Source organism: Orbicella franksi, chromosome 2 (assembly GCF_964199315.1).
Source record: "Orbicella franksi chromosome 2, jaOrbFran1.1, whole genome shotgun sequence".
Lineage (NCBI taxonomy): Eukaryota > Metazoa > Cnidaria > Anthozoa > Scleractinia > Merulinidae > Orbicella > Orbicella franksi.
The window spans coordinates 20,997,980-21,023,604 of record NC_138146.1 but is presented as its reverse complement, the minus strand read 5'-3'; the positions used below and the strand labels follow the sequence as shown (position 1 = coordinate 21,023,604).

Genomic DNA, 25,625 nt, shown 5'->3' with positions numbered 1-25,625 from the left:
ACCTCCCCAGAAAAAAACACTAATGTACAGGACTCGATTTGAACTGTCGGCAACGGTAACTGAGTGAATGGAATTGCATCGCTAGGCAAGAAATAATATCCAACGACCTCAGCTTGGTGTTAACTGATAAACTTCTGCTGGTGCCTGTCTTCAGTAAACCGCACGAGTTTTCAGCCACAACATGCATGTGCCATGTTCGGCATGTGCTCAGTTGAGGTTCCCGAATAGTTTCGGTTGCTTTTTTTCTCTGAAACAGAAACACGAACTAGTACTGCGCAAGACGTTAATACTCAACGCGTCGAACTCTTTCCTTGTTTCCTTGGATCAAATGCAAAACATCAACTTGAATCGAGTTAGTTCTGCCCTTTAGTCCATAAACATTTTTCTGCGGTCGTTGCACCGTAGATGATCCTTACTACCGCATATAACACACGCCTTCAATCCCCCAGGGCCGAATGCCCGGTGCGCGTGTACAACCGGTGGGGGTTCTGGCGATTCCTCACTATTTGGAGAGCTCATAACCCCGACCGGCGTTTCCCTGCTAGTCGCCTCGTTAAGGCCTCCAGATTTGGGAGGGGATTTACTCTGGCCTTCGATATTATCAAACCGTCTCCAATTCCTCGCCTGCCCCGGCTGAGATGAATTTGCGGGCCTCGCAAAACCTTGCGAAAATTGTTCTTCCCGGCAATCGTTCCGCCAGTTCGTGGAGGAGTCGGCTCGTGATGGGGTGTTCCGTGAGGTACTGCTAGGTTGTGTTGGGGTGTTACGTGGGGTACTGCTAGTTTGTACTGGGGTGTTCCATGGGGTCCTACTAGGCTGTGTTGGGGCGTTCCATGGGGTACTGCTAGGTTGTGTTGGGGTGTTCCATGGGGCACCGCTAGGTTGTGTTGAGGTGTTTCGTGGGGTATTACTCGGTGGCCTAGGGGGTTTTGTCTTCGTCTTGTTGCCCAGCACTGTCATGGTCATCTTTGTGTCCCCTCCATGAGTAGGGAGAGGAGGAAATCCGGGTGGAGGCCGTGAAAACGTTTTGGACGGATTTGGTTTGGCACTGGCAGGTCCGCTTTTAGGTGCATCCTGCGATGCGCTCTTAAGCACAGCACTATACGACATTGAAGTTACAGTCTTATCTTCTGGGCTCGTTTCTACAGAGGTGCGTGAGTTGACGGGCTCGACAGGAGGCGGTGGAGATCGAGGCCTTTTCTCCAACAAATCATCCGCTTGGTCCGTTATCGAATGGGTCACCTCCTCCTGAGGGCTGTCTGTTGACCGCCTCCTCTCAGCTCTGCTGACAAACTTACGGGATCCGCCCCTACTGTATGGCGTTCCATCGTGTCCCGCTAGTTCTCTCTGGGGGCTGATTTTTTTTGTTTGTCCTCCTTTGTCTTGGTTGTTGCCGATCATGAGCTGTTGAAGCTCCTGGTTCAGTTCATTGATTTCAATACCATGCTCAATGGCTTTGGTTGGTGAGGGAGACTTTGAAGCGCTCTTCAGTTCTTGTGTTATGGTGGCGGATGGTGCAGTGTTCTTGCCTTTGGTAGGTTCTGAACGCTTTTGCGCATCTTTTTCTAACAGACCTTCGAAAATAGAAGACAGATAAATTGAACACTCGAAAACATTAATTTTCTTAACTAGAGTAACTGATAAAAACTAGAAATTCAGTCGATAGAAAGGAATGTTCCAGCTCCGAAAACGACACCAAAGTCATCTCGCTAGACGATAATTGTATTGTGAGCACGTCAGTAAACTATCCAGATTAATTCTTATTGTGGAACCACCTATATTAACCCATCGAAGAGAGCACACTAAGGTATTGAGAAAATGTTGTTGTTGTTGTTGTTGTTGTGAGAAGTTCTCTTTAAGTTCTTTGGCCAATCACGTGTATTCTTTCCTGTTTCTTACGGTGACATTTTTACTTAGAAAGAATCAAGATATTGTTAACCCTTTTACCTTTGTCTAAATACATTCTGATTTCCAAAATGACACCCGGAGGAAACTGAGCTTCCTGAAATACAAAATGGCAAAACATTAACGGCTGGCCTACAAAAGCTAGTCTCTTACTAAATAGCTGTAACTGCAGTTCTCAGTATAGAGCAGGCTTCATCTGGTTTAAAACCACTTTCTAACCTGAAGAGTTCTCTTCAGCTCTTCCCAATCTGCAGTCAGAATAGAGTCCTGCAAAGAAACAGAGGTAAGTCTTTCTTTTTTGAAAATCACATATTTAGTTTTTTTGTGTGGTCATACAAAACTCACTCGAATGCAGTTGTCGAAGAACTTTTGTAGCAAATCTTGCAATTTGAGATTCCTTAACATTGACTTGACTCTGCGATAAGGATCCCATTCTGTAGATATCAAAAGGAGATAAACAACAGTCAACAACGGTAATTATAATTCCAATCACTTCTTGATTCAGCCAAAGAAACTAAGAAGGCACCAGGGAAAGAAAGATAAATAAAATTTTCCTTGCTACTTGTTAACTCACCTTCACTGTCATCCTGGTCTCCAGTCTCCTCTTGTGGCTGCACCTCTGTGGCATCATCCTCTGCTTCAATAAACACTTCATCCTCAGTGGACAAGCTTCCAGTCTCCTGCTCGTCCGTGTTGTCCTCGACCTTCCAGCCTGATGCTCTTAACAATAGAATGTCTAGCAAAGTGCTCTTAACTGGTCTGTTAGGAAAGAAAGGGAAATTAACAATGAATTAGGGGGTGACATTTTTTTATATATTTCATGAAATTATCCAGTCTATTACATTATTTTACTTGGGGGGTGGGGGTGAAACCTAATGGACGCTCATTTCATCAGTGCATATAACGATGAAAGTCATCCAGCTATTTCTGTCAAATTATCTGCGATGTTCCCAATATTTCTCTTGCAATTTTGTAAATATATTCATTGTAGTTTTCGTGGTAAATTTTTAATCCTTCCCAACTCTTGGCAACCTCTTTAGATTACCGGCAGAAACTGTGACATATTTTACTACACCAGATAACATTAGGTATTTCTCTAATGCCTGGATGCTCTGACAGGCAATACAACAACAACACTTGTCAAACGTGCAGTTGAAGCTATGGAGCTCTGTTTGACTAACTTTATATCACATGAAGGTGAGGGCATGTTCTGTATTCAAGATTTCTGGATTCACACATTTTCAACAATTAAATGAAACAAGACAACAAATGCACACTCACAGAGCTAGATCTTGCGACAGCACAAGGTCCCTGATCGTCGCAAAGTATCTGGAAATCTCATTCCTGTGTGAAGTTCAGAGGAAAAAAAAACACTTCATCAAACTTCATCAAAAGTGTGGCCAGAACAAAATGGTGGTGACTTGCAAGAAACGTTGAAACTGTGACATGATACTGTAAACTTCCGAAAGCAACGACCCTCGTTACTTTTGGCTGTTCGTTACTTTCGGGGAGCAAAAACGTTATATTAAGTTGATACGACTGAGTTCTTCCAGTTTATATCTATATTGCTGCCACATGGGTGAGCGCTTCATGACTAGACCGTGTTGTCAGTGGTCGACAGAAAAGCTAGCTGGATACCACAAACTGTTTGTACTTCATAACGCATTGCTGCGCTAGTCTGCTGTAACAACATTTCAGTGCGCTGGTCGAGTTTTCAATTTAAATTGGATCAAAGTTTCCTATATTACATTCCTGTTACTTGATGAAAATTCTACGGATTTTGTTTTAACACGGCGCAACATTAAATGAAGTGGAACGAATTAACATTCCACAACGCTTCGTGGCATAAGCGATACCTTCCCTTGTTGTAGAATAACTTAAATCAAGTTACCATACGTAACTTTCACCCGAATATTTATTAGACAAGTAAATATACTATTAAACCTGGGTCTCACTATTTTCGCGGAGGTGGGGTGGTTGGACGTGGCCTCACTACTTTCGGAAGGCTCACCACATTCGGGAGGTCGCTACTTTCGGGATTTATTAGCGGCCACAAGTATTTGACACAACTTTCGGGGAGTCGCTACTTTCGGGGGGTCGTTACTTTCGAAAGTATACGCTAGTTATGACTTCAGAATGTTATCCAAAGCTAGACAGCGTCAAGTCATGCACATGAATCTCCTGAAGTAACCCTCAGATTTAAACCTCCTTCTATTGGTAAGGACGTGTTTACATTTCGACCCGATTATAGCCATACTATTCAAAACTCGCAGCCTCTGTGGTATGTAATGGCATTGTGTTCAAAGATCAAACGTAAGGGTCTTCTTCTCCACATCACAAAACACAACACAAATACACATCAACACGCTTAAGTGTACAAGCTTACCCATCTGTTTGGTCTATTGTTGGTCCAGTAACTTTAAAAAAGCCAGTCAGACAGACAGAATTAAGGATATGAATTTCAACCGAGTCATCCTACAGAGAAAATACAAGTATTGTTAACAATCCTTCATCATTCACTGCAACAAAGTATTTAGCTGTTATTAACCGAGCAGGAGGTCTGTATGGGAGAATCTTGACCAAGGTCGGGAGTACAGACCGAACGCAGTGAGGTCTGTACACACGACCGAGGCCAAGATTCTCACATACAGATCGACTAAGCTCGGTTAATAAGATGTTTATTATATGGCAAACAAGGAAAAAATTAATTCGTTTAATGTAACTGGTTTGTACAAGCTGACATTTTGCTTGCGAACGGCGATGAGCTGACCTTAATTCTGCTAAAGTTTGCTCGTCCTCTTTACTTTTTTCCTCATCAGGCTTGGCACTTCCATAATATGACTATTTTCTGGAACTAATATTTTGGAAGAAAATAGTCAATATATTTGTTTTTAGTTTGCAACTTTTTCACGGCAAAATGTAATCGGTCGAGATGGGAAAATCTAGACCGCGGTCAATATCGATCTCAGCCAATCAAATTCGTGAATTCGGTAGTTCCCAGTCCTTGTGAGACACAGCCATATAATAATATGCAATAATAACAAAGAAAACGATAATCATCACCATGACGGTGAATATAACACCATAATTATGGTAATTCAGTTGCCTGTCAGTAATTCTGTACACTAACTCTATTTAAAATGCATAAAAAACCGTTGTAAGTAACATTTAGTAATTATTAGTAATTAGTGTAGAGCACTTTTCGATTGAGTGTCAAAACTAATCAGGCAATTGCCGCAGTGGTTTTGCTTGTACTACGGTTTGAGATTGGCTGAGTAGCCTAACTAGTTGGTATGTAATTGGCTTGGGTTTGGTTTTACGACACTCAATTGAAAATTGCTCTATGACACTCAATTGAAAACCGTTCTAAGTAAATGTACCGGTGTTAGCAATGATTGTTAGTATTACTGTTGCAAGTACTACATGTATTAATCACTTAAAAGGTAGAAACTGACTGAACAAACTTTTTGTTCCTTTATAACACAGATTTTAAGACTGACTGACTAAGGACATGGATGAAGTCAACAATGCAAGTACATTCTGGTGTCCAGTCACATGTACCTGATCAAATGACAGCCAGTTGTGTAAACTGTGTGCAACAATACCATCCACTGATGACTTTAACCTGCAATATTTAACGAATAAAGAAGTGTAAGCCGTGTATTACCCCTTTGATAAAACACGACGGGCATTTGAGAACATGAGGGAAATGTAGAAAACACGAGCTGCAGGCTAGTTTTTTCTACATTTCGTGAGTGTTCTCAAATGTCCGGAGTGTTTTATCACAGTGTAATACATGGCTTAGGCTTCTTCACTTGCTTTATGATATAGAGGTAATATGGCGAAAAACAATAACACACGTTTTTTCTATGTGTTATACTCTGATAAAACATGGGTTCTTGACCACTCAGAGTGCGTGCAGGGACCTATCTACATGTATAATATAAAAAGAAATACAAGACAAATACGCATAATATACACTATACATAGTACTATATAGCCAAAAAACTACAGGGAGAAGACACATTTGGTATTAAGCTAGAAATAACCTTTGTACTGTTAATGTGCTATGCTTTGCATGCCATCCAATCTAAGGTTTCATACACCCTCTTCTCAGATCATTGTAAAAAGACAACGTTCCCTTGTCATACATACATACTTACACGCATACATACATACATTGTATACCCATTGCAACGAGATAGATGATCCCATTGCAAGGATATAGAATTTTAGAATGTTAAACTTTAATTAATATACATTATAATTAAGACGTTTCTTAGGGAAACAATTACTCTTTTACTTCCTTTCATAGTTGCCAGTATTTCAATTTTTATTTTTTAAGAGAATCTTATAATACTATTAATGAAAATTTTTTTAAGGTAGAGTTATTACAGTGTCCCCAATTAGCCTATGTGGGCTAAATACATTGACACTTAAATAAAGTTCTTACTTTGTTCTTACTTATGATGACCAGGTTTTGCTGATGAACATACAGTGAAAAAAGGTAAGGATTTAACAGGCATTATCATGAATGTTGCCTCTATATCAGTGATTTCATAATACTATAGTGCTCTAGACAGCATATCACACACTTGATATTAACAACAAAATAACAATAAGTTATCTCACCCAGTGGAATCTGTTTCATTTAGTACTTCCAAATAAAGTTTCCCAAGAAACGCTGAGAATCTGTGACATCTCTGACGGCTGTCAGTTGCACAACATTGCTAAATAACACCAGAAACATCAAATAAAAATTGACAGAAGTAGAAGGCAACCAGAACGGTGAATTTCAGCGTGGCCAGCCGCCAGGGTTTTCATTAACGTTTTCAGCAGGAGGACAACTGAGTTTTCAAAGGCAGGAAAAACTTTTTGAACTGAACTTCTTTATGAGAAAAACGTTCCTCTAGATGTTCAAACCAGGTAGGCAAAATTATCCTCACAGCTGGTTAGGAATTCAAGGTGTGTTTACACTAGCCTGTGTAGCTTGGCAGTTTAAGCAATTTTTAAGCAATTTGAGCATGAGCGCACAAAGCAGTGAAGCCGTGAAAACGAGCAGCTCAGTTGTCTCTCTCCCAGGCTCTTTGTGGCTTGTTATCGTGGCAAGCCGCTTTCTTAGCGTGCTCAAATTGCTTAAAAACCGCCAAGCTACGCAGGCTATGTTTACACAAGATTGATGTGCATATGTAATGTGTGGTTTTCAAACACTGCATGGAAGAACATTGGATAAGTTCTTAAGCATTACTTATAGAGCATTTTTATCATTTACCTCCATTAATTCCCCTTGACACTCAGTAATGACTTTATTGATAAGATCACTCAGCTCAAAGATGCCCAGGTCTAAACAGAAAAGAAAACCAACAATGAGACTGAGTTGGCTACCTTCACTCAATCCACTACATGTACATGATATAACAGACTAGAGATCTGTAAAATATTAAAAGTACATCAGTATATCAACTTAAGATAACTACTACACGTACCTCTAAATATTGTGCACACTCTCACAGCCACACTGTCAAACTTGCTTTTCTCCAACACCTTGTCCAGTAACAGTTTTAAAACAATGGACACTTCTGAAATTCCTTGAAACTCCTGAGATAGTCTGCTATTGGCAATAATTTGGTCAAGCTCATGCGAGTAGTCCCCTGCATCATCCACTGCCATGCGATCAATAACTTTCTTCACAGTTCGTTGCAACTTCCAGATTTTCCACTCCAGCTCTGCTTTTAATGTTTTGTCCTTTGTGTTTTCATTCAGAGGCTGTGTTTTGAGAAATTCAGGTTTTTGCCAAGGTTGAATGTTATGTTGTTGTTGTGGGTGTTCAATTGGTGGAGCGTCTCCTAAATCTACAGCATTTGATTGAAACTGTGCAGCAATATTTTTTCTTCCTTGTTTTGGACTGAAAGAAAAATTGGAGAAAGGAGACCATTGCTTGTGTTGTGGTATGCTGCCTTTTGGTGCTGATGTGAAGTTCTCTAGCTTGAGTTCTGTGTTCATGGCAGCTGTTTCATTCATCATTGCTTGTGTATTTCTTACATGTGGTGGTTGGTACTTTGGAGGTGATTCAGTCTTTGAAGATGTTGAGTTGGCTGAAATCCAAGATATTAAAATTACAGTTTCACAAGTGACAAAGTGTCAGGATTGAAGATGCCTTCTTCCTACGTTCCCTTTCCATACTTTTTAGAGTTTCTAGATTCAAAGGCCAAATAGGCTTCCTCGCTTTACTGATAACAACATATGCAGCAAAGTGTGAACAAACTAACAACTCAGTTTCTTCAAACTTTGTTACAGTTATTGTTTCTTGACTGGAGGGAGTCAACAATAACTTGGATTCAAAACTTTGATTTCTAAAACCATGAAGATGAAGAGGGATAAGTGGGATACTACATACATCTACTGTACATATTGTGTTGATGAGTGTAATGAATTTTGACTAACGATTGGGGTATACTTTCAAGTAGGTAAAGTCTGTTTTTGAGCCATGTGGCGTGTCAGGCCACAGCTTATCTCAGTTTCTGTAGCACGAAGTGACTAAGAATTTCTACTCCCCACTAGATGGAATGCAAGCCCATCACAGGATTACCCACCAGCATTTAATTCACTGGTACCCATCTATACATCTGGGTGGAGAGAGACACTGTGAGAGTGCTGGTAAAGTGTCTTGCCCCAGAACACAACACAATGTTCCCAGCAAGGGCTCAAAACCTGGACCATTTGATCCAGGGATGAGCACACTAACCATGAGGCAACCACATCTCTCTATTCTTTTAAGTGGTTTTGTAGAAAATTTATGCTGAACAATAATCATGAAATATGAAGTTCAATAAATTTTGTTACTAGTTAGGTGAGTTCGTTAGGATAAGTAAATGGGTAGCTGGAGGGTAGATAAATAAAGTAAGTAGGTGGTGGTGATCAGGCTGGTGTCTTCTGTAGAACTCTACCTTCTGTAACATAAAGCAACTAGGAGTACAGTACATGTATTTCTACCTCCCCTGGATAGGATGCTACTCTATCACTGGGTTAACCCCCCCACCCCAGTATTTAATTTTCCAGTAGGTATTTATACACCTTGGTGGAAAGAGGTAGTCTATAAGAACACAAAGATATGACCATCAACTACCCTACTTCCTAGAGTAATTTATATCATGGTATTGTAAAATCATGACTGCTGGAAATTAAAGCTGACCATTTGAAAGTCCTGAATCTTGTCCTGGCCTAGACTGACTGAAGAACTCGCTTGGACTAGCCAGATGAGGCCTTCCAGAACGCAGGGATTGAACTGGATCTGGGTCAGTTCTCTTGATATTAAAAGTCTCAAGATTGTCACTTTCCTTGTTCTGCATAAGAAAGTCTGGCTTGGGAGGCAGAGGTATGTCATTCAAGGAAATCCCACTCATATCTTGCTTTGATTCACTGTCATACATTTGTGGAGGACTAAGCATTTTCCTGAATGTAATAGCATTGGAATTAAATGGCTCTTTTGAGAAGGGTGAGCTAGTCAGTGTGTTTCTTTCAGCACTGAAGTGATCACTTGTTTTTGAAGATGGCTGTTGTGATGCTGATGGTTGAAACATTAGTGAGTTCCATTGTTGATATAACCTCTTTTGCTGTTCAGAATTCAATGCTCTGTTAAATTACACATAAAATGAAAATTATTCTTTGGCAATCCATTGTTAATAAAAGATCGCATATATGTACCTGTGTCCCTCAAGACTCAATCAAGTTTGACCTGACCTGCATGTTATGCTGCAAATGTAACATCTAACGCTAAATGTAACATCGACACGAAATGTAACAACTTGTGAAGTAAAATGTAACATTAACCTGAATTGTAACAATCTTTGTCACAAAATGTAGCAATATCTTTAACTTGAATTGACTGACAAGTGAAACAAGATAAAGATACTTATTACATACAATGACTCAAAAAAGCGTTTTAAACCTTGTGTTCTCCTGTGTCCATGGTCCTCTACCAACATCACTGTCAGAACTCTAAATTGATGAAAGTGGCAGAGTATAATGATAATTATAATACCGTAAGTATTTCACGAATACACATATTTTATTGTGTATTTTATTGTGCATAATATTTTTTTCTCCGGCTTCTCAGCGGTCCAGAATCCTAAATCCTTGAATCTGATTGACTAATTGCACTTGCTCTAACGGTCTGGATTTTCCCATCTGGACCCCAAGTATGGACCGCTCTGAAATCTCCAACTTTAGCAACATTTCAGCCTTTTTGTTACACCTTAAAACAACATAAAATGTCAACACTCAACACAGGGTCCCTTGATGCTAAGGGTGAAATTGCCTGTTGTTGACAGAATTCAACCACAAAGTAACAAGTTTGCTATGCATGTGGAGAATGAGGCTACTGGTGACTCAAAAGTTAATGACAGCCCTGAACTGTGCCCTCAGTCTTAAGTATGGCCCTTAGTCTGTCATATTCAGGGCACAGCTTTTCCCAATACAGACCAACTCCCAGCCAGCAAATAACATATAATTATTCAAAAAGTATTATTATTATTATTATTATTATTATCATTATTAATAATAATAATAATTAAACAGTGTTCATCAGCTAAATATTTACACTATAAAAAAGATTTGATATGTAAAACACAGTACACTTTTCTAATGCAAATAATGGCAGATATATACATATACATCTACTGTACCTGGGCAAAGCCTTCAGAGATAAGCATATCACCCACTGAAACTTCGTGTCCAATGCTATTTCTACATTGAAATGAAAAGTATTATTAATTATTTCTATCTCTCAGGGGAAATGATCTGATCTCCTATTTACATGTAATACTGATCTGTACCATTTGCAGTACTGTATAATAGAAATTACTACAATTCTACTTACAAACTACACTCAGGGGGCTGGGAGAATTCTCGCAAGTTATGCAGACCAGAGACATACATGTAGTCGAGGGTTTGCATAATTGTCTTGAATTCTCCCAAGCCTCCTCGTGTTTAGATGAGGCTATGTAAACACGGAAAATGTGCTCTATTGCTTAATTATATTCCCAAGGAATCCAAAGGAAGGGCATCCACCATTATGTAACTTTGAAAAATTCAAAACTGTTGAAAAACTGATGAGTGCACTATATACACAGTTGCAAGATTCAAAGGACCACTCATTTCATATTTACCAATAAATTTTTAAATTGGAGATCATTAATTTAAGATTATTTCCTACTGTTATAATTCAACTACAATGGAAAGCCTTTTAATACGGACACCCACAGGCCATGAAGATTTGGCCATATCAATGGGGTGGCTGTATTAACATGATAGGGTAAAACTTCATGACTGGTCTACTGTATTGACATCTTGATAAATGTCACAATTGCATATGGAAACAACTAATTTTAAAAAGCATGCAGGATGCAGACATTATTTTAATAAATTGAAACTTCAATCAATACATAATATATTATGGAAAGATTGGTATAACTGGATTCAATAAAATTAAACAAGAACAGGCTTGACTATACAAATCCGTTCCTTTTCAAAACAAAGATCAATTATTATTTGGTCAGTTAAGAATACATATTTGGTTTGAGCGACTGCATTACGGGGTCAAATTGTAAAGAATTATACAAGTTGGGATTCTAAAATTTGGCAGTTGGATTGCAGTTTCTAAGAAAATGCATGGATGTCTCGCCAGGACAAAGTAAAGTGGCAACTGTAATAATGAGGTGACTGTAAGGTAGGGTTCCACTATAAAACATTTATTGTCAAAAGCAAGCTACTCTAATAGCTTATTACCTCATAAATTAGTGTAAACTAACCTTAGATAAAGTTTTCCTCTAAAGGTGTCTGAAAAATGAATTGCAAGTTTGCTAGAAACAAGCTCACTGAATCTGTTATTAGCCTCCTCTGACCATCTCTCACCAATCTGGATTTATAAATAGAACATAAAAAAAGTCACATGAAGGACATTCAGCAGAATACTTCAGTTTTTAAAATACTGATACAACTTGTTCCTTTGTCTTAATTCATCCCTGTGGATTTTACACTTTGAAAAGTATTGGTCAGATCAGGAATTGCCATACTAGATACCATGAGTCCAAGACATGGAGAAACTGAAGCTCTATAATGTAGATACTGCTGTGGCTTATATAATCTGAAGAAATGCACCAATTTAAGAGCTACTTAGCAGTACTCACCTTTAAATTACATTATAACACATACCTGTAATTTACAATGGACATTTTGGGTTATATTTCTAACCTAACCCATTTTGATATTTGTTTTATCAATAAATTTACCAAAAAAGATGAATTTTTAGCTTGCTACTAAAATTACATCATACACTTACAGGTTTGACACCTTCCAGTGTAATGTATCGTGCCAATGCTGGGCGAGAGGCAATGTCACCAGGAGTGGAATTACAAAGTCTGTCCAATGTAACACACTCTGGCTGTCCATAATCCAAGTAAAATACATCTACCATGCTGAAACGAGATGTTTTATATAAATGGGTTATTGACCAAGCCTGAGACCTGTCAAGATGGCTGGACATTGGCCAAGTTCTTTTTTTACATGTTTATGGACTGAGACAGAGTCAAGGTCCATAAACTCGCCAAAACAAATGAGGTCAATATCCAGCCATCTTGACCAACAAGCTTGGTCAACAAATGATTTATTATATGGCTTTCAGGGAATTTTTTATTGTGGGACACAGCGGGTAGCCCCAAGTGGGCCAGATAACACCATCTTGCCAACTTGGGTAGCCAATCACAGTGCAGGATTTGATTAATCTTGCCCGCTCACAGAGACAGCCATATAATAAAAGCCCTTAATGAAAAGAAACTCAGTAATGTTACACTGTCTAGTACAATTTCACACCAGTCTTAAGAACTGTGTCTACAGTGTAAATCCACCCATGCAGGTTCATAAACATATCCATTCATTGATAAGATGGTTATTAAGAGAATGGCAGCTGAAGGCTGACGTGGACTTACTACACAATAGTACTTTCCAAGCTGAGTGAAGAATCTACTGTAGTATCGAATAAGATTCTGGAACATAATTGAAAGCCCGCGTGCAAGAACGTCCCCTAGATTTTTCAGCCATTTTTGAAAGGACTTAAAACTAGCTGAATTTTGGCATGTGGGCTTCGTTTCACCTGAGAAACATTGCTCTGAAGTTTTTTTCGCTGGGTTGCTTTTCGTTCTCGAGAAATAACGTATGCAAAAAAGGCATACAGGTTGGAAAAACCGAGTGGTTTATTGCATACGCAATATCTCGAGAACGAAGCGAACTTTAGCACGAAAAATACGGGACATTGCTTAACATACCTGAACGAAACTGCATGCGAAATTTGGAGCGTTTTCGACAAAGTTCACCTTTGATTAAAATACCTGACACCCTTTCCCCGCCGAGTCCTTCAAATAAACGAAGCCGGGCCTTTGTTATGATAAACAGAGCCGATCCTTTGTTATAATAGCCAAGCCAAGCCTTTGTTATAAGTCGAAGTCTCACCTTGGTTTATTATAACAAAGGATCGGCCCGCCGCGACCACAAGGACTTTGATTTTACTTAGAAACCAGCAAAATGTCAATTTCACGCAGCTTATATAAGCTCAAATTTGTTGATTTCAGGTCAAAAGTGCTTAAAATGTTGACTCATGTTAACGCGCGACGGCAAGGATGTTGATTTCTCTTAGAAAGCAGCAAAATGTCAATTTTACGCAACGTAAAAGCTCAAAAATGTTGATTTTAGGTCAAAAAAGGTTTAAATGTTGATTTCATGTTAACCCGTGATGGTAGGGACGTTGATTTCACTTAGAAAACAGCAAAATGTTAATTTTACGCAGCGTATAAGCTCAAAAATGTCGATTTCAGGTCTAAATAGGTAAAAATGCTGATTTCATGTTAACGCGTGACGGCAAGGATGTTGATTTCACTTGGAAAACAGCAAAATGTTAATTTCACGCAGCGTATAAGCTCAAAAATGTTGATTTCAGGTCTAAATAGGTAAAAATGCTAATTTCACGTTAACGCGTGACGGCAAGGATGTTGATTTCACTTAGAAAACAGCAAAATGTTAATCTCACGCAGCATATGAGCTCAAAAATGTTGATTTCAGGTCTAAATAGGTAAAAATGCTGATTTCATGTTAACGCGTGACGGCAAGGATGTTGATTTCACTTAGAAAACAGCAAAATGTTAATTTCACGCAGCATATAAGCTCAAATATGTTGATTTCAGGTCTAAATAGGTAAAAATGCTGATTTCATGTTAACGCGTGACGGCAAGGATGTTGATTTCACTTAGAAAACAGCAAAATGTTAATTTCACGCAGCATATAAGCTCAAATATGTTGATTTCAGGTCTAAATAGGTAAAAATGCTGATTTCACGTTAACGCGTGACGGCAAGGATGTTGATTTCACTTAGAAAACAGCAAAATGTTAATTTCACACAGCATATAAGCTCAAAAATGTTGATTTCAGGTCTAAATAGGTAAAAATGCTGATTTCACGTTAACGTGTGACGGCAAGGATGTTGATTTCACTTAGAAAACAGCAAAATGTTAATTTCACGCAACTTATAAGCTAAAAATTGTTAATTTCAGGTCTAAATAGGTAAAAATGTTGATTTCACGTAACGCGTGACGGAAAGGATGTTGATTTCACTTAGAAAACAGCAAAATGTTAATTTCACGCAACGTATAAGCTCAAAAATGTTGATTTCAGGTTTAAATAGGTAAAATATGGCAGTCGGAAGATAGTATTAACATCTGGAACTTACTTTGGTTATCTGGGACAATGATTATCTGTACTGAACAAATAAACATCAAATAAGCACTTTTTCAAATACAGCAACGTCTTAAATGGCTAAAAATCACGAGATAAATATATATTTTTGGACAAACGCGATCGTAGCTTTATGTCACGCACCGCCTAACAGATTAACAAATTAACCCTTCTGCGCAACGTACGGGTCTCCATACATCTGCATGTCCCCTGATCCCAGAAGTTCAAAACACTACAAATCATGCCGATATGAAATAAAATCAACGCAACCTAGATCACAGATCTATGTTACAATTGATCGCTACTTGTTGGCTATTATTATCTTTAAATGAAAAAAGCCGAAACAATCTAGTTACCAGTTTGAGAAACGCGAGCAGAACGTGATCGCAATGCATGCGGGGAAGGGTCTTTACACCTCGTGCGCGGGAAAACATGGCAGTCGATACAAGACAAATTTTATAAGTCAAAAACCAGTTCTCGCTTTCCAAACTTTGACACTAGCAACATTTGGCAAATGGGCCACAACTCACGAGAGGGTATTTTTCTTGGGCAAGAACTGCTCTTGGACTTTGCTGCCTGGCTCGATCTGACTTCGAACGCCGATAACACGATTACGGTATATCAGCTACCTTCAAAGTTTCAGAACACATTTTGATTCTTTAAAACGTGCTGATGACTTACAGGTTTATCGAGGCTTTATGATGCCTCTCAACCACCAGATAGGCATACAAGGTACTTTAACACAATGCTTAAGATATTAGTTGACAGAGCTCTAATGCGGCACATCTCTTCTTTGTTCGATGGTATTTCGTTTGCCGCTCGATCGATTCACGTGTTGTGTTTACGTCACAATAACTGATGTAAACAATCTGTTCCCAGATTTCCGCTCTATATACTATTTTCCGTTGACTTTAAGACAGCTAAGATTCAGTGGAATACACTATAAACAGTCTGCCTGTTTGCTGTTCAACAAAATAATAAGGTTTCTTTTGTTTTTTGTTCAACAAAAGATCTCCAAAAGATGCCGCTTGGAAAACTGAGCTTTTTGCATACGTTATTTCTCGAGAACGAAGAGCGCCCCAGCCAAAAAAAATTCAGAGCAATGTTTCTCAGGTACAACGAAGCCTACATGCCAAAATTCAGCTATTTTTGAACACTTTCAAAATGGCCAAAAAATCTAGGGGACGTTCTTGCACGTGGCCTTTCAATTATGTCATTCTGATCCAATTAGAGATGCTGCATGCATGGCTTCCAGGGTACATGTCTCTATAAAAGTACTTTTAACTATTTGCATCCAAATAAGAGTGGTTTACTTTTTATTTGAGCATGGAAAAGTAATTGGTTTCAACTCTGTACCAACTGTGTTACACGATTGGCTTAAAAACTTGCACCACTTTTTCATACAATTAAAAGTAAAACAAAACTAACCGAGACTCACTCACACTTTTTCCTACATGTCCACTTTGCATAAGGTTCATGCAATTACTTCCGAAGTCTTAATTGGTTCACTGGATTGTCTGTGTCCTTTGTGATTGGCTACAGTGATTACTTTGGTTTTGGTTTTCAGATACTTAATTGAAAACCACTCTGTTGATCATTGACAATATTAAAATACAGCAAGCTGTATCAAATGCCACTTAGCAGCATTGAATGTCACAAGCATGGTACTGGTGATTCGACATACCTGTCACTGAGCCTAGTAACCTGTGCTCTTCTCCACTGACCAGTGTCTGTGTGTCTGACACACACTGATTGGCCATACACAGGAACTTGTTGAACACTTGACATTTGTTGTTCACTGCACCATGAATTCAAGGCCACCATATAGGTATCAAACTGTTTCAGTTGATCAGCACTACCTGAATATTCAAAAGAACAAACTAGTAATAAAACTAGATCTCCATTGTTGGAAATACAGGCAGTCAGGGTTGAAAATGTGGCTGCACAATTTGCTGGTCAAGATGACTGGCCAAATAAGTTTTTAACTCTGGTCATCATAAACTTGCTTCAGGCTGGTCAAATATGACATGCAAATATTATTCCCTAATTATACACAATATCTACCCCTTTTCCCTAGAAGTGAGCAAAATGAACAAAATACACAGCTGAGATTATTCACCTGAGCGGAAAAGATGGGTTTAATCATTCATTCATTTATTTATTTATTTACTTACTTACTTATTCAATTTAATGACGACAAATTAACAAAAACAGAAATGCCATAAGGATGGTTGGTAAAAAAGTTATAGACCCCATACTCAGACTGACCACCATCATTATACAGGAGAACCTTGATTTAATGAACCTCTATATAACGAACAATATTCTTTGCCCCAGCAATAGTAAAACGTATGGAAAAGAACCTCATTACAACGAAACCTCGTTATAGCAAACATATTTTGCCAGTCCCTTAGCCCTTTGTTATTTGAAATAAATACATTCTATACATTTTACACCAGTACAGTTGATATTCATTAACAAGCTCCGTATACCATGTTTAAAGCTTGAAATACTAGGTACTGATCTAACTATAAATAGGGGTGGATTCCACATGTTGTCTTGCTTGCTAGGGATTATCCACAGTGTCTTAAATGAAAATGGTGTCTTTTATGTCTAATGATAAATCTGATTAAGCTTGTTCGATCAAGGGAAGTGGATTTACTATGTTCATTTTTTCTGTGTTTATGGACCTCAACTGCATCTCAGTCCATAAACATGCAAAAAAGACCTTGGCCAATATCCCGCCATCTTGACTCACGCTTGGTCAATAACCCATGTACTTCAGGTCAGCTCTAACCACATTGTATATCAATATAAAGTCAATAGGTTCGAAGGGTAACATTTATTCATGGGAGGTTGCCAGGTGATGAGGCGGTTAATTTCGAATAAACGGAGCATTGTTCAACAAATAGCAATCTCATTGTTCTAATACTTTGGTACCAGACTGTGCAGTTTATTAATTACTTAAAAACTTACCTGTCTGCGCCCAGAAGTGTCCCACGTCGATAATATTCGTGACTCTAGCGAGCGTATCACCTCTAGCTGAGCCGCCTGGTGATTTTTTAACCTCATGTTCTTCCCAATTCTCGGCTTTCGAGATTGCGAAGACAGAGGACCCGACTCGCGAGGTACTCTCTCCGCTTGTTTTAGCCGCTTCCCATCTCGCGAGAGCTCCTCTGCCTCTTCCGCGGCCAGTCATGATCTTATAAATCTCCTTACATACTGAAATTGTGGAGTTTCATAACGCTTCTTGTCTATTTTTCTCGCAATTTACAACTATAAAACATACTGAAAGGCTGTACAAATGTGCCGTGTTAGTGAATATTCCAGGCGTTCTTCCAATCCCACGTGGCAGCTGGGCCGAGGTCGAACAACACTCTTTACCAGGCGTCCCGGTCTTCGCGCGCTCAACTTGCACGGGGGCTAGGGGCAGGGGGGAAAGCACACTCTTCGGCTAACCCCACCCTCGATGACGAAAATGATTGGGAACAAGATGAAGTTTTGGGTCCACGTAACATGTAGCACGAAATAGGTACTCGGACTACAGAAGAGTTTGATTAACCAGTATTAACTTATCAGCCACTCTCTCCATGGGCTAGCGCCAATCTGAGTTTGAGATTAGTTGTAGAAGTTGTCTTCTTATTAATTTTGTTACCAAATCCTCCAATTTCACATGAATTTCAGCCGCCTTCAACTTGTACGACCCCAAAACTCAGTGAAAACTCGATCAAGACCCCCAGGACTGACCAACGTACAAATGAGAAAATGTATGCGATTATTCCGAATACTCTTACATGAAGCAGGTGGCGATAACCATCTGGGCGCGTGATGGTCAGGTTAAGTATTTTGCAGCACGGGTAAGCGTTAACATAAAATATTTCACTTAAAGGTGTTTTATTCCAACTGTTATCCATAATTAATTTTCAACTTTCGAGTATTGAAAGTGCCCAGAGCTAATGAATTATTTATGATCTGCCCAACCGTGTAACCTGCATGCATTGGCGAAATATAAAGCTACAAAACTTCATCTCTATTTCCTAATAAGACTTTTTAAGGTCACGTCAAACGCAGAGGCTCAATTACCCCCTTGCATATAAAAAAACAGACTTACTGCTCAATGTGCCATTTGAATTCATAAAATTGTGGACTAGCCAGCTTTTCACCGATCAGGTGATTAATGTTGTTCACAGATCACTCTTCACGTGGGTGGGGTAGGGGGAGGAGGAGTGGAGCGGTAGGTATTGAGAAGATTACTAATGAGAACAAGTGAAAATGTTTGTAAATGATGCAATGATGCTAGCCTATCTCTTAATCCCTAATCCATCCTCTTCCAGGGATGGCAGAGCCAGGGGGCTGGAATAGGGCGAGGGGGTGCCAGCAAAAAATAAGGAAAATAATAATTTTACAAATATCTCCAGATCCCCTACAAGTTAGCGCCTCTGGCGCTCACTTGTAAGCCCCTCCCCCATTCAAAATATGCTCCGCCATCCCCTTCCTTTCCCCCTCTTCCCTCAACTCTTAAATACGACTTATTAGATATTACCCCCTTACCCCTTCTTACCATGGAATGGGTTCATGTTTTTCAGGTAAGGTACTCACAAATATGGCCTTATGGCCAGTGATGGGGTCTAAAATAGTTTTAACATCCATCTTTCCTTGTGTGCCATGCATCTGTCACAATGTTTAGACAGACTGTGGTCATTCTTTGTAAGAGGGGAGCAATTATAAATTAATGTCGTTGTTCCTAGCGAAAGTAAGTTAACTGTGGCGACTTGCGATTGAACCAGGGCTATTACTCAAATACAAACAACTCATGATGGCGTTAATGGGGGAACACTGCCTTGCGTTTGGTTAGCCCATGCGACTTCCGGCAATAGCGTGACAAAACAACCTCACTTATCTCCCCAGCACTACGAGCTGAATGACAGACAGCACGTGCTGGATCGGACAAGAGTATCGGTTAGCAAACGACGTTCAAAGGCGATGAAAAAACGACAAGCTTGGGGGAAGTCGCTGCGCAGACTTAACTGCACCACACAGGAGTGACCCCTTGTTTATTATGCAGGAATACATGACCAACCTCGTCTCCAAAGGGAGGGAGGGAGGGAAAATTAAACGATAGATTTACAATAAGTAATAGCTACATTGCTTAGACGAACTCAGAATGGACTCTGAACAGTTTTCCGAGCTTTTATATGGAGACGTTCGTCTGCTTGTAAGCCAGTAGAAAAGGCTGTACTACCGAACAGCTTACCTTAACACGTGTAACATCTTAAACATGAATAGTGCTTTAATGCTTTGCACCAATGCTATGGTATGTTATAACGTTCAGAAGATAACAAAGCTACAATGTTTTAGGTTTAGCTACAATAACGCTTACAGTTTGTTGACCTTTGGAATATAACTGCTCAATAGCTCTATAGAAAGTGATGCCGCCATGAACGGCTCTTTCAGAATGTACGTCGCGCTCCATTAACTATATTTTACTGGCGTGACAGTAAAATCTCATTTAAAGTGTAATAGAGTTTTTTTTTTCTAAAATTACCAATATTTTTATTATTTTGCATCTCTATAGATGTCACTATTATACCTGAGTCCCCTAACCATCCCTCCCTCCAACTGGAGCATTAACTACATCTAAAGGTGAATACATGTAACGGCTAAAACTGTATAACTTTTGTAGAGCAAGTCATGATTTGCAAGGTGTTAACTGTCACTGCACTGCTCTCCTTGGTATTGGCTCAATATCAACCAACATGGCAGTCACTGGACTCACGCCCCCTTCCCTCTTGGTATGATGAGGCCAAATTTGGTATTTTCATGCATTGGGGGGTGTACTCTGTGCCAAGTTTTGGATCTGAGTGGTTTTGGTATCGCTGGAAAACTGGGGAGCCTGCTTTTGTAGAGTTCATGAAGAAGAACTATCCACCCAACTTCCAGTATGCTGATTTTGCTCCAATGTTCAAGGCAGAAGTTTTTGATCCTAATATTTGGGCAGAGTTACTGAGCATGTCTGGAGCAAGGTAATGTTCATGAGATGATAATTATGAGTTATTTAAGTACATTGATTGAAAAAAAAAAAATCACAAAATATTGAACATTGTTTAACACTGGTGGTAAAACTTGATCAGCACTTGTGCTCTGTTGGATCAAGGTAGATTGTGATCAGACCAAAAAATAAGAAACTCTAAGGACAACTGCAAAGATTGGCCAAACAACATGAGAGGCCTAGTGGTAGTTATTGGTTATGTTGTGATTAAAATGTTGGACTCATTGACTAGTCAGAGTTCCAGCATTTGACCCATAGCCACTGCTATTTGTGCCAGTGACTTTCCTCTCACTGTGCCTTGTTTTACACTGCTGTAAATTTCTTTTGACACTGTTATTAATGTTGCCCACCTTTCAGTGGTTTTTAAGTCTACCAACAGACCTAGAGAAGGCTCCCAAGGCAGTGTGCTCCCTGTTGTCATTAATCAATGTTTAGCTTTCAAGAGTGACTACAAATTTTTGCCCTGCCTTCTCTTTTAGCAAGAAAAGGCCCACCTTCACTAATGTGGGGAACCTCTGTAACAGCTTGTGAAACCACCCAGTCTTCCAATTCAGTTTAATAAACAATTGGATTAATCCAGATCAATGGACCACCATTTGATTGTCATAAGGGCCTCTTCATCTCAGTGGGTATGGTGATATAAATTATATGATTCATACAGTACACGTGGTTGTTATAAATTTTAGATATGTAGTGCTGACCAGTAAACATCATGAAGGATGGACAAACTGGAGATCAAATGTATCATGGAACTGGAACTCTGTTGACAATGGACCACATAGGGATCTAGTGGGTATGTGCAACATATGGATGTATTAATTGTTCCAGAAAATATTCCAGATCCCTTGTTTATGAAAGCTTTCATTTTTGAGAACCCAACTCCCTCTGAATTTCTGTATTGACCTCCCTTTATGAGAGCACTTTTGAGGATATATGATACCAATAATGAGTAACATTTGATCTCTCCATTTGCAGGTGAACTTGCCCAAGCTGTCCGAAAGAATACCAACCTGGCATTTGGATTGTATCACTCACTTTTTGAATGGTTTAATCCTTTGTACTTGAAAGACCAAGCCAACAGTTACCATACTCAAGATTATGTCAAGGTTGCTGATTTCTTTTTCACGTCATGTTATGTAACATTTGTAACTGCAGTTTAATTAGTTAAACTTTTGACAATAGTGAAAATATCACGTGGAAAACTTTCTGTGAGAGTCATTTGCATCCAATTTTGTTGATTGGTTGATCAGATAATATATTGCCCCCCCCCCCCCCCCCCCCAATGCCAATGGCTTGCAAACTGAACCTGAAATATGCATACTTAGACAAATGAACTTTAATACAAATTATTATATAGAAAAGTACCACAATTGGTCTTAAAAGGTTGATCATATGACCACAACTAAAAGTACACTCAGGTAGTAAAGCAATCATGTATCATAAATCAATAATGGTTATGCAATCAAGTTACAAAATCAAAGACATTTACACTAAAAATATTTTTCTGTTGATCAAGTGAGTTACTGTATAACTTGTACTATCCGACTGCGTATGGATACATTTTTCTGTGTACTAGCCACTGGCTGCAGCTGCTAATTTTTTTTTCTCAAATATCATAGGAAATGTTTTATAACATTTTTAGGAGGTGCTCTTACCTGAGCTCTATGATTTAGTCAACACATACAAGCCAGAATACATATGGTCTGATGGAGCTGTGGGACCAGACACCTACTGGACAAGTAGAGAGTTCCTTGCCTGGCTTTACAATGAAAGGTGACAGCTGAGAAAGTACTGTGTCTCTATCTTAATCATCATGAGCTTTCTAATATAAATGACCTGCTCCTCATCATCATACACTAACTAAACATTGCATGGCGACTGTCAAGACTGTATGGTACAATACAAGGCTTATTATGCTCATCAAACTTTTCAGTTGGAGTTTTGTGAAACCAGTGCCAAAGTAATCACTGGCCAACCACAAAGCACTTTCTCAATAATCCAGTGTAGGGATTATTAAAGCAAATACTTGCAATCAGTTTGATTATCATGATCATCATTTGCCCATTTTCCTAGTGGAGAATCAGGCTGTAGGCTCTCTGGGCTGTACTCTCTCTGGGCTGTAGGCTCTCTGGGCTGTAAGCTCTCTGGGCTGTAGGTTCTCTGGGCTGTAGGTTCTCTGGGATGTAGGTTCTCTGGGCTGTAGGTTCTCTGGGCTCTAGGGACTCTGGGCTGTAGGCTCTCTGGGCCGTAAGCTCTATGGGCTGTAGGTTCTCTGGGTTGTAGGCTCAATGGCCTGTAGGCTCTGTAGGCTGTAGGCTCCCTGTCCTCTACAGCTGATGCTGACACTCCTCAGGTTCATAGCCCTTTCTCCTTAAGTTCCCTTTCCACTATTGTAGCCAGCCTGAAGCCTGAGAAAACAGGTATGATTGAGTCACAATCGGTGTGTTTTTTTCATCCAATTGGATGAGGAAGTGGCCCAAGTTTATGAAACTATTTCTTAAATATAGTAATGTAAAACGAACGTAGATGGGAATTACTTTCAACACTGAAGTGAAAACAGCCCTAATAAAGATATATTAGGGGGGATGGGGGAGTTTTCTTAAAAATTGATAAAATCTTTTGTTTCACGTAACTGAGAATTTATTTCATTGATAAGTCTTGTTTTTTGTTCAACATATTTTATAACCCTGTAAAAGACACTGTTGTTACTAATGACCGTTGGTGTAGTAATGGCTGTTCTTGCCACCATGGTGACGTGTACACATGCAATGATCGCTATAATCCTGGTGCGTTACAACTTTATCCTGCTAATCCTGTTCCACCTTTAAGAGAACACGTGCCAAAAGTTCTGAGATGATGATAACAAACCAGAATCATTAATGGTTCTTCCCCTCCCCCCTAAAAAAAAAAGCGGTCGGAGTTTTACCGTATCAAATGCAAAGCCGCACGGCTCATGATCTTATTTCACTGTCTACGTGTTTACACATACGTGCTTACACATTGCCACGTATAAATATGTTGTTCCTTAGGTAAACTTCAGAATCATAAATGGGAAAATGTTATGACTGTGGACAAGTTGTCTTGGGGCTACAGACGAAATGCAGACATTATGGATTATCTGACCATTGAGGAGTTGTTATATCAGCTTGTATCGACGGTCAGGTTAGGAAATAAGCATCACATCAGTATAGGTAATCCAGTATCCCTCTCTGGTAGCTAACCAGGTTCAAAAATTTCTAGTCTTATTGTTTGTTATTTTTTAAAATTGGCGTTATTATCATGTCTGTAAGTTCTGTACATCTACTTTTTTTCCTGGCATCATGAATGGCAGATTTGCACGATGTCGTTATTTGACTACAACTACCTGAATTCCATTCGTTTTTTCGTTGTTATTTAAATTTTGAATTCCCAGTGGGGTTTGAATAACAATTGCCCTAATTAACATAAGAAACAGAAAAAGTGAAGGATTCTGGTAGTTGTAGTCAAATGATGCCATTATGCAAATCGCCTATTCTTTCACACAACCCAGAGGATTAGACGTCCAGCAATGTCCAATCGACTTGAAAAATATAAAGCAAACGATATCTTGTAATGAACGTTTAGGTTAATGAAGTTACGTTAGATGCGCTTTAGGAGCCTTTGGGAGCTATCGGGGGTCGTTGTTTGTACTTACCCGGCATTAATCTCTATAGCTGTGGAGGAAATCTGCTGATGAATGTTGGCCCCATTGCAGATGGAAGGATAATACCCGCATTTGAGGAGCGTCTGCTGCAGATGGGACAATGGCTGTCTGTGAACGGTGAAGCTATTTATAGCACCAAACCATGGAGGGCTCAAAACGACACTGTTAACGAACATGTCTGGTTAGTTTGCTGTGAAGTATTTAGCAATTTAGATTCTAATGGTGAGCGTTTTTTTTTTCCATCAATGGAAAGAGTAGCCTAAAAAATCTCAAAATCAATAATTCATCAAGTTGAAACAGGGAATGAAGAGTGCGACGGTGTTTGGATATCTGATTTTTTACGATTTCATTTCTCAGTTTTCTCCTTAGTTTTAGTTTCATTTGAGAAGATATATACCAAACACTCAAGACCTTGTCTGACCACATTTCCAAACACTTCGAAGCTTTTCAAAACTACTTCACTACGCGTCGTATTTTCAACTCTCTACTCGATGTTTGGAGCTCTGGTTCGATGTAGTGGTCATTGTTTCTTTCATTATTTCCAGGTACACCTCCAAGAATGGTACCGTGTACGCCATTACCCTGCAGTGGCCGTACACCGGTGTACTCACTCTCGGAGCTCCCATCTCCACTGACAACACTCAAGTTACCATGTTAGGTTATGAAGGAAAGTTCGTTTGGAAGCCAGCGACCGACAAAGGCGGCCTAATAGTTACAGTTCCTTGCATTCCTACCAACATACTGAAGTCTAAATGGGCCTGGGTTTTTAAGCTGGAATATGTTCACTAAATCCGCGTAGCTTGGGTTTCGTGACCTGCGATCAACGTGAAAACATTTGTTTTTCTTGGATTCAACTATCACCAAAATGTTTCCGTTGTAGGGGTGATTTCTATGTGATCTTGTGCTGGCTTCGTGATACTTGTAGGATTTTACAGCTTGTAACACTGAGACTCGAAATAAAGGAGAAAACAAAAAGATAGGAGTTTTGAAGAGCAAAGTTTGTCTCTTGTTATTTGTTTTTGTATGATATTGTGCAATGTATGAAACCGCTAGCGGTCATGCCCAATATGCCGGTCTATCTTGTGTGAACTTAAATTTCTGTTATTTTAGCACAGTGTCAGTCGCACCAATCCGAGCAGAAGGAGCTCTTTTGAATTATAGTGGAAACCCGTTAATCCGGTCATCAACGGACCAAACAAAACGGGATAA

General features: G+C 39.3%; 2 protein-coding genes across 2 annotated transcripts; one reads left to right on the top strand and one right to left on the bottom strand.

Annotated features, from left to right (window-relative positions):
- On the bottom strand, positions 1–18,017 carry LOC145478595 (uncharacterized). The gene is made up of 18 exons (XM_081456675.1): positions 17,662–18,017; positions 16,370–16,544; positions 12,245–12,380; positions 11,715–11,821; positions 10,590–10,650; positions 9,854–9,903; positions 9,098–9,537; positions 7,392–8,000; positions 7,178–7,248; positions 6,538–6,635; positions 5,467–5,530; positions 4,292–4,380; positions 3,187–3,249; positions 2,480–2,664; positions 2,251–2,339; positions 2,125–2,172; positions 1,948–2,002; positions 1–1,574 (listed from the first exon to the last, which is right to left on the bottom strand). Exons 1-18 carry the CDS (start codon positions 17,882–17,884, stop codon positions 367–369), a joined length of 3,771 nt encoding a protein of 1,256 aa, XP_081312801.1. The 5' UTR covers positions 17,885–18,017; the 3' UTR covers positions 1–366.
- Positions 18,018–18,126: 109 nt separating this feature from the next.
- LOC145478598 (alpha-L-fucosidase-like) lies at positions 18,127–25,615 on the top strand. The gene is made up of 10 exons (XM_081456679.1): positions 18,127–18,217; positions 18,370–18,542; positions 19,594–20,708; positions 21,421–21,527; positions 21,710–21,840; positions 22,377–22,507; positions 23,420–23,520; positions 23,764–23,896; positions 24,427–24,597; positions 24,962–25,615. Exons 3-10 carry the CDS (start codon positions 20,377–20,379, stop codon positions 25,203–25,205), a joined length of 1,350 nt encoding a protein of 449 aa, XP_081312805.1. The 5' UTR covers positions 18,127–18,217; positions 18,370–18,542; positions 19,594–20,376; the 3' UTR covers positions 25,206–25,615.
- The last annotated feature ends 10 nt before the right edge of the window (positions 25,616–25,625 follow it).

Bases quoted from the DNA above. Each gene is read 5' to 3' on its own strand.
- LOC145478595 (XM_081456675.1), bottom strand. From the start codon at position 17,884: ATGACTGGCCGCGGAAGAGGCAGAGGAGCTCTCGCGAGATGGGAAGCG. The intron at 16,545-17,661 runs GTAAGTTTTTAA...TTGAATATTCAG, and splicing joins ACACTTCTGGGCGCAGACAG to GTAGTGCTGATCAACTGAAA. The intron at 6,636-7,177 runs GTAAATGATAAA...GGTGTTATTTAG, and splicing joins GTCAAGGGGAATTAATGGAG to CAATGTTGTGCAACTGACAG.
- LOC145478598 (XM_081456679.1), top strand. From the start codon at position 20,377: ATGATTTGCAAGGTGTTAACTGTCACTGCACTGCTCTCCTTGGTATTG. The intron at 20,709-21,420 runs GTAATGTTCATG...TATAAATTTTAG, and splicing joins CTGAGCATGTCTGGAGCAAG to ATATGTAGTGCTGACCAGTA. The intron at 21,528-21,709 runs GTATGTGCAACA...CTCCATTTGCAG, and splicing joins ACCACATAGGGATCTAGTGG to GTGAACTTGCCCAAGCTGTC.